Source organism: Podarcis pityusensis (genome assembly GCF_964106645.2).
Source record: "Podarcis pityusensis genome assembly, chromosome: 2".
NCBI lineage: Eukaryota > Metazoa > Chordata > Lepidosauria > Squamata > Lacertidae > Podarcis > Podarcis pityusensis.
Window position 1 is genome coordinate 35,517,670 of NC_138029.1, and position 9,470 is coordinate 35,527,139.

At 41.5% G+C, this 9,470-nt stretch overlaps 1 protein-coding gene across 3 annotated transcripts in view; it reads left to right on the forward strand.

Moving 5' to 3' along the window:
- SAP30BP (SAP30 binding protein) overlaps positions 1 to 4,564 on the forward strand; it is a 34,587-nt gene extending 30,023 nt beyond the window's left edge. For 2 of the 3 annotated variants that reach the window (XM_080994022.1, XM_080994021.1), the window contains 3 exons: positions 403 to 461; positions 1,383 to 1,464; positions 2,160 to 4,564. In XM_080994022.1, coding sequence (XP_080850148.1) covers positions 403 to 461; positions 1,383 to 1,464; positions 2,160 to 2,341 — 323 coding nt within the window. In that variant the 3' untranslated portion in view covers positions 2,342 to 4,564. The remainder of the gene's footprint in view (positions 1 to 402; positions 462 to 1,382; positions 1,465 to 2,159) is intronic. The other variant, XR_013982482.1, reaches the window with a different exon arrangement.
- The last annotated feature ends 4,906 nt before the right edge of the window (positions 4,565 to 9,470 follow it).

A 9,470-nucleotide genomic window follows, 5' to 3' on the forward strand; every position in this document is an offset into this window, starting at 1 on the left:
AGCTTTTGTTTTGATACTCTCTCTAGTGTTTGTGAATGATTCTGGAACTTCAGAGATGGTTTAATTGAACCTATTTATCTGTACAGTGCCTTTTCTTTAAGGAGCTCAAAGCACTGTACCTGAGGATCTATACCATTCCCCCCCCCCCCCTTTATCTGAATGGGAAGAAACTAGCTGCTTGTTGGCTGTGTCCTGGGGAGAATATTTTTATTGGAAAGGGCTCTACACCGAAAATATTTTTTTGGGAAGCAGGCACACTTAAGAATCCATGCTATCAGTATCTTCTTAAGTGTTGTAGCCCTGTTGATCCTCCTGACATGGGAAGCTCTAATAGGGATTCAAAATTGCTTTGTGGTGTTGAATCTATTGAGTGTGCTCACTGTTCTGTGGTTCTATTTCCAGCGAAAGCACAGAAAATTGAAATGGACAAGCTGGAAAAGGCCAAGAAGGAGCGAACTAAGGTACCAGATTATAACTTCAAAATATAGAGAAATTATTTTGATCTGTGCTCCTTCTACTGAACTTAATCCAACTGCTTAGCCACCCAATCACAAAATTTCTATTAGTCACACTGAGCAAATCAGAAATTTGCTTTTTATATGGGTTTCCAGTATTCTTGAACCAAGAGCATGAGATGTTATTTGTGATACTTCACAATTTATCTGTGCATTCATGCAGAGCCACCCCATTGCTATCCATCATAAAACAGAGCAGACTAAATTAGGAGAGGCCTGAATTTGTGTACATTACCCAAATAGTTAGCAAGACATGCACACCCCTTTACATAGCAGTTTAGAGTTTCCTGGCAGCAGATATTTCTGTGGCTAACTTCTTTGTCTCCGTCATTCGGTTTGCCCCTTTTGTTTTACTTCCTGTAATAAGTGCCCAGCTCTGTGATATTGTTTTCTCCCATGATCAGAGACTTGGAGACGTGTGCTCAGACTGTGGTTTCTCTGGTTGCTAGATTGTGATCTGTAATGCAGACCATATAAGTCATGCATGTAGAGACATGAATTGCAGAAGCATAAATTGTACAGTGAAGGAACGTGAGATTCTAACCTCATTATTTGAAGTATCTTATGGGATTAGAGAAGGACTAGAATTTGTCGCTCCAAAATCACTCCATCTGAGTCTGAAGATGGAGTTGGTTACCTTGTCTGGTGTGTGGGTGTGTAGACACACACGCACAAAGCTTTTATTAACTACTAGCAGCTAGTTATATCTGTGTTTTCATTTATTGAATCTCTAACAACTTATATAGTTGTGTGTCTTCAACAGTCAACAAAGATGTCCTGCTCATAACCCCTTTTTTGCCATGTTCCTAATGCCAACGAATAGGTATCTTAAGTACAGAATATGATTTGCTTCCACTTCTTTTCTAGATTGAGTTTGTAACAGGCACTAAGAAAGGAACAACAAATGCTCCCTCTACAACCACCACAACAGCCAGCACTGCAGGTGGTGGTAAGTTAAACATCATGACTTTGCATCTTAACTCTGGAACACACAAAAGCCATGGAATCTTCATCATATGTCTCTTCCTTTTGGCATTTACTGTGAGAGAGCAAATAAACTGCAAATTATGTTTGGCACCTGAAAAGTTTGCCCCCCAAAAACTACAGGATCTGAATTTTTTTTGATGAAAGCAGAAAACTCTGATTCTGCAGCCAATACAAACTGAGTAACTTAGAACAGAATTCATGAAACTGTAAAATTAAGTATCTTATGTAATCCTATCTGCAGAAGTTGAGCATTCTTACCAGAACAAGCATGCTGATAGACACTGGTAGAAGTATTTTGGAAAAAAGGGGGGTAGATCACTGCCAGATTTTAATTCTGAAAGTAGATCACAGTCCCTCGGGAGTTGGCCACCCTTGGACTAGTAGAATCCTTCTCCCTGATGTACTAGACTCTCACTAATAGGGGGTTACTGATATGAAGAAATAATTCAGTTATATGCATTCTGCTACCAGAATTCTAAATTGGGACAGTCATAGGAGGGCTGTGCAACATGCTTTTTGGAGCATGTAAGTTGGTTCTGTCAGCATGGAATGGCTGAAAGCGTCATCATTTAAGGGTTGCTCTTCAAGGAATAGTGACAAAAAGCATCTTGTCTGATCTGGGCTGCTGAAATTAATGCTTGCTTTTTGCATACACAGATGCACAGAAGAGGAAAAGCAAGTGGGATTCTGCCATTCCTGTGACAACAATAGCTCAACCCACCATTCTCACTACTACTGCAACACTGCCAGCTGTGGTAACCGTCACAACCAGTGCAAGCGGCTCCAAAACAACAGTGATCTCTGCAGTTGGCACCATAGTGAAAAAGGCAAAGCAATGACGAGCGCAGTGAAGAGACTGACTTTGATTCATGCCAAAAGCACCACTTGCAGAAGTCAGAGGGGTAGGAGATACTCTCCTTCTGGTGCAAAAACGAAAGACTGTTTAAAAAATGGACACACAAGAAGAGGAGGAGGTGGCTATGCATAATCACAACAGATATCTATGCGTGAAGAAGCTCTCTTTGTTGGAGGAGCTGCCCCTTACTGAGTTGTGTGCAGTGAAATGTCAGTGTGTAAATATTAGTTCACTAAATGTTGTATTATAATTGTGACTGTCTTAGGATCCTTTGAACTCTGTGAAATGAGAACTTGAGCAAGAAACTACTGAAGTCAATCAGTTGCACTGTGAACCATTCAATACTGAGTGACATCTACTTGCTCTCGCTTCTCATCTCTGCCTCCAGCAATTACAGGCAGGAGTGCCTTATTCAGTTTTCCTGCAGATAATTGTAAGAGTCATAAAGAATTGATTGTATATAGGCTCACTTTCATGCAAACCATGATAGAGACTTGTGTGGATTGCCCTTATGTCTCCCATTTAGTTTCAGTCATCTGGGGCTTGAAAGCCTGGACATTTGAAACTGCAAATCAACACTGATGTTTATGTCTAGCCGTTTGAGAACCATTGCGCATAATTTGGACTCTACTGAGGAGAAGGAGCTTGTGAAACAGAAAGAAGCACCAAATAGTTTCTACAGATGTAAGCTGGTGCCAGAGCTCATTTGCCCCCTTTAAATGTCAGTGTGCATGTTAGTGACATAGGTACCAAACTGTATAATTGCAATAATGCTGCCATTTTCACCATTCTAATGACAAAGATGCTGTTGATTTGTATAAGCTTTCTTACCTGTGTAACTGAACTTTGGAATATAAAAACATTTTTTTTAAAAAAAATTGCTGCTGGTGTTTAATCTGCCTTCCATTCTAACTGGTAGAAGAATTTGTAACACAGGTGGAGGGGAGAATGCTAGGGGTGTTGTTGCTATACTTTTAACTCATAGTCACATACAGTGGTACCTTGGTTTAAGAACAGCTTAGTTTATGAACAACTTGAATTAAGAACGCTGCAAACCTGGAAGTAGGTGTTTTGGTTTGTTAAGTTTGCCCTTGGAAGCAGAACATATCCCACTTCCTGTTGAGTGTGTTCCATTTGTAAATTGAGTCCCCCACTGCTATGGGAAAGCACGCCTTGGTTTAAGAACGCTTTGGTTTATGAAAGGACTTCCGGAACGGATTAAGTTCGTAAACCAAGGTACCACTGTACTCATAGGCATTTCTGTTAACATAGGTGGCTGATGTCTAAAAATTGGACATAAGAGCCCTGTTCCCACACAGTGGCCAACCAGACTTCAGGGAGGAAGTCCACAAGTGGAACATGACAGCAATAGCATTCTCCTGCTAATGATTCCCAGCAACTAATATTCAGAAGTATCAAGACTAGCAGATTTAATTTGTCTGCAACCCCCTTTTAAAACAATCCCAAGTTGATGGCCATCTATGGAAAATGACAGTGTAAAAGCTTAGGCCTAAAAGCACAAGAAAGGTGGTGCATACTGGGAACTATGTACTGCAAAGTGCTCCAAGGGGAGGCTTCAGATGGTCAGAATGCAGCCTGTCAAGTCTTCTTCTGCACTACCTTGATTCTATCCAGAGACAGTTCATGCTACTGGTTTGAATATGTGAATGGTGTAGGCCTTTATACCTCAGCTAGCCTCTCCCCCATATATGTTAACATCAACAAAATGCCTTTGAAGATTAAATCTGTGCACTGTTGGCACAGAAGCTCCTTACTAATGGGGCCGGTTATGGAATGAGTTCCCTAGGCATGTCTACCAGTATTCAACCCTACAGTCTTTTCAGAAGATTCTAAACCAAAACTCTCCCTGTCCCTTGTCTTAAAAAGTGTCCCATTGATTGCAGTCCTCTGCACACTTGCCTTTGAGTAAGCCCCAGCTATGCCTAAGATTGAATAATCAGTCCTCTGCTGCTGTCAGTTCTCCGTATTAACTTAGCTGCTCCTTGACTTGGGGTGGAGTTGACTTTTTAAATTTGTTTTTTTCATACTTGGTTTTATTATATTGATTTTGTAAATTGCTTTGAGCAAAGAGAAGAAAGCTTGGCATGTTTTTTTATATTAAAAAAATACTTACAGGTCAACATTCTTGCCTCTGTGCTTATCAAAACAGAAGTAAAAATAAAAAGTATGGAGATTTTGTAAAGGCTCAGAAGGGCATGCTCTGGATTGCTTTCCTTTCCACACCCCTCTTCTGAAAAATGATGCTGTTTGTGAGAGATCGTTCTGCTGAGCTTTATCATATATCCTCTGACAACTCCCTCACTGCCCTCAAAATGAGTCAGAACTGCTGCTGCTATTGAGTCTCCTGGAGGAGACGCTTTATAGTCAGATACAGCTGCTTTCTTGCGGCTGACTAGCTGTTCCTAGTTTTCATATTGGGGTGGTATTCAACTCTCAGTGCACCCACTAAAAGGAACATTTCTTAGATCCATATGTTAAGTCTACCTGGAATAAAACTTAGTTGAATACCACCTTTTGTTATGGTTTAACCTGCTTTTAAATCTTGGGCACAACTCTGGCTATTTTCATTGCATGCCCACAGTGAGTATGAAACTAATAGCAATTTGCTAAGATGCTGTGGCAAAGTTCCTCTCCTGCTACCCCTCCAAGTCTGTTCCAGACTATCAACTTGATGCCATGCTCTCTCTCCATGATGAAGGTAACCCTCTGGAAAGAGACCTCACCTGCTGTAAAATGTAAGAAGTGGGTCCTAAGACCCTTAATCCTGCTCCTTAAAATACAATCTGAACAAAATTGGTGAAGCAGCAAAGAGTTTATTGAATACATACGTTCTTGCAAGAGCGGGCGTCCAAAGTAGGAACACCCAAAACTGACAAAGCATAAGCTTATATTCCCTATACCCAAAGCGCAACTTCCCTTCCTTGTCTCCCCATTAGCTGGGTACTAAAAGGTTTACAGCCTATCACAACCCCCTAATTTACCTACTAACATTCCTGTCCTCGTTGACATCTCCCATTCCTCAGATTTCGACAACCACCACTTCTGTTTACTGTATTCCTTATTTGGTCTATGTTTCTATGCATTTACATACTGACGCAAGCGACAGAGGCAAACCTGACCACTAGTCCCAGTTGCAAGCATTCTAACCACAAGCTGAAATAAAAAAATTCCTTCCTGTAGCACCTTAAAGACCAACTAAGTTAGTTCTTGGTATAAGCTTTCGTGTGCATGCACACTTCTTCAACCACAAGCTGTTTTTAGTTCTAGCATTGTGACTTATGTGAAAAAGCAACATCCTCATTCCTCACACCTGCATTTATTGTAGGCATGTTCTAAGCATGGTGAGCCATTGGGGGAGATCTATTGATCATTGAAACCACATGCTCCACAGGCAAATTGGCTCTGATTCTATCTCTGACATCTCCAGGTAGTGGGAAATTTCCTGTCTGAAACCCTGGAGAGCGGCTGCCAGTCAGAATTGACGCTACTGAGCTAGAGAGGCCAAAAGTCTTGACTTTGAGTAAGGCAGCTTTCACTGATCCCGTAAGTCAGAGCAAACTAACACCAAAGAAACTGCCTCTCCCTACTGCTCTTTACTCCTGACATGTATTGTTTTCAGCCTTCTGTAAGCTAGGGTTATATATTCAACTAATTTTTACTGAGAAGTTGAAATAAATGGTCATGGCTAACTTAGGTCCATTAGTTTCAATGGGCCTACTCTGAGTAAAAGTAAGTTGAATACAACCTTTAGTGTCTGAACCTTCTTTTCCTCTAGAAACACCCTTCCATGGCATGCTAGAACAGCTCCCATGCGCTGCAGCTCTCAAAGCTACACAGTGGAAGCAGCAGCAACACACACCCATAGCCTCCAGGTTCACCATTTGGAGCTTGTAAGGTGGGGTTGGTAAAGTTTGTTATGTTTACCTCTGCAATAAGTCCACCTGAAGGCTCAAGGAAAAGTAAAGGCTTTCTGTGAGGTGTGAAACTGCTAAATGGAAACCAAGTTGTCGCTCCGTCACATCAACGGCACTAATCAAACCATTCCTGTGATGTGCATTTAAAAAAGCACATTGCATTGGCTCCTCTTGCTGGTGGGGAAAAGACTGCAGTTTCCCAGCAATAAAGCCATTTTAAGTAGTGGGATAATGCAATGTCCTTGAATTTCTTTGAAAGCAGAGATCATTCCTACGTGACAAATTGGCAGAAACAGTGTTTATTATTACAAACTGATCATCTGCAAAGGTTTTTAGGATAAGTGTATCTTAGTTCTTAGGAAAAGCAATCTATACAAGTTCAAAGACATTCTCTTTATCAGGAACTCTGATTATCATTTTTAAAAAAGAAAAGCTTTGGGACAAGCCCTTGGCTCAGCTTCAGCCCACCTGTGGAACACAAGAAGTGTTCAGTATGGGGTGCCACGAAAGAGTTTCCTGAGCCACTGTTACAATTGCATACAAAAAACTGGCCTATGGGGGGAAGCAACTAGAAACACTGCCATATAAGCATGCATGCAAATTTAAAGAAATGGGCGGGGGGGGGTGCATGCGTGCGTCTGACTTAAACAAAAAGTCTTGCAAGGACAGTTTTCAACTGAAGCCAGAATATTCAGTAAACAGATATTGGGACTACAGTCGTACCTCGGGTTAAGTACTTAATTCGTTCTGGAGGTCCGTTCTTAACCTGAAACTGTTCTTAACCTGAAGCACCACTTTAGCTAATGGGGCCTCCTGCTGCCGCCGCGCCGCCGGAGCACAATTTCTGTTCTCATCCTGAAGCAAAGTTCTTAACCCGAGGTACTATTTCTGGGTTAGAGGAGTTTGTAACCTGAAGTGTATGTAACCTGAAGCGTATGTAACCCAAGGTTCCCACTGTACATGTTTTTGTTCAAACTACAGTGTTGCATAACCTCAGCCAGACTGGTGTCTGCTTATCAGCTCCTAAGTTTTCTTGGGATGTAGCAACTGTAACAGCAGGAAGAACGAAAGCTTAACTTTTACCTTGCTATTGTTCTACCCCACCCTCCTCCAGACAGGGCTTCAATATTATTCTAGAATCTGGTGAGGACGAAAGTGCCAAGCCACAGATGTTTTAGGAGGAAGAGTTATGCATCCACACATGCAAAGACCACCCCATAACGCCACTGCATGTCAGACAAATGTTACATGCAGCTGTATTACAAATTTGACAACTAAACACCTTTCTTGAAGATTTCGCTAAATGACTCAACATATCATAACATATATCAACAGCTGTATCATTTGGCCACCTTAGATTCATGTCAGAATATCAGCAGCAAAGTTGATCCTCCTTGGGAGGGAAGAAATGTGCAAAAATACTTAATACAAACAAACTACAGAACACTGTAGAACATTTGCTATTGGGATCAAAAAGGGTCTCTACAGCAAAATGTGGCCAACATCCATTCCCATTTTATTAGTGGAACTGAGGCTGCAAAGCAGCTGTTCAACCATATCTCATGTGATGCGTGAGAGCCATTATTTTACTTATCGGATATTATTTATTAAAAAATACTTTCACCCTACCTTTCAATAAAATATTTTCAAGGTGACTTCAACATGTCAATAAACAGTAACTCAGATGATGATGAAGTAGTAGCAGCTGAAAGCAAGTCTCTAAGGGTATGTGCACATCAGAGACTTAAAATACAGCAATGTTGTTTCACCACCTATGTTTCAAACCACACTAGCTCTACACACCAGATTGCTCTACACACCCCATGGGCATTGCATGATTTCCCCCCCTGTACCTGGAACTTCCCGAGCTCCTATTCTAGGAAGCCCTAATTTGTGCATGTGAAACTGCTGTCTGAACTGTATGCACCTCAGCTTAACCACGACATGTTTTCAAATCAGGGAAAACACAGTGAACAGGAGTATTTCTCGAGAAACTACAAGATACAGATAGATTGTGGCTAATGTCATGTGTACTTGGCTTCAAACACCAGTGGTAGGAATGCACTGGAAGCAGAATACATGGTAATGTGCACGTATTCTAAGGCTGTCCAGTTCTATACACACTTAAGGGGAGAAAGTTTCAGAAATAATGAATGAATGACTATGAAAATAATGTCATACCTATGCCTAAAAAAAGGCTGCTCTGGAATAAGGGGGTACGACCCTAAGAAGGACTGAGGTGCCTCTCTTCTCCTCTGCACAAGATTGCAGCCTAAGCGCCTGCTTCAGGTAAATAAAAACAAATAAACTTCAGCCCAATAACTACCTGTGATAACACATCAGGTGTAGTTTCTGTCTCTTGACTGCTGTCCCCAAAGGGCAGGGATCTTTTCCTATGCTCACATGGAATCCTGAACATTGACAATGCTTATGGAAGCCAGCACGTCAACAGAAATTTCCAACAAAGGCGCTCCAGAAATCCACAATGTTCAGAATTACTTGATGCAAATAATGTTGGGGTTTCTGTATTCCAGCCTTGTGCACAGCTGTCTTCTAAAGTGGTGGTTCCTAAAAGGTCTACTAAACCTAGCAGTGAGATTTTGTGTCTCTTCAAGTTGGTCCTACCCTCTCCAGCATCCCTTTCTGATGTGCAATCCTTGCTATTTCTGCTGCCCTTTGACAAGACTCTTACACCAATAGACACCATTTATGTGTACTTATGTGGACACAGTGAGGTTCAAACTCAAGCTTCCCAGATCCCTTTCTGTTGCACTGGGTGGGATCCAAACTTGTTCTGAGAGCGCAAGGATTTTACACTTGTGCAACAGAACTTCCCACCACCCTCTCCTCATGCACACCTCACACCCTCCCCAAATCTGCACCAGAGGGCTGAAATTGGGTTGGGTGAGGGAATTCCTGCCATAGTCATTGCCTCCTCTCTCATACACTGAAAATAAATCCAGTGAAATTCAGTTAGGTGTCTTAATAAATTGATCACCTTGACACATGCATGTTAAAATAAACATCCCCTGTGGATATTCTGCCTTATTACCGTAATTGGTGCTGCAGTTTCACTGTCACTAAATCCAGAGGAATATGTTGAGGAGGTGAAGGATTATTCGTTTTGACGTGGTCAGCCATCTGGTAGCACATGTTTTGTGTTGTTGTTTTTTAAAA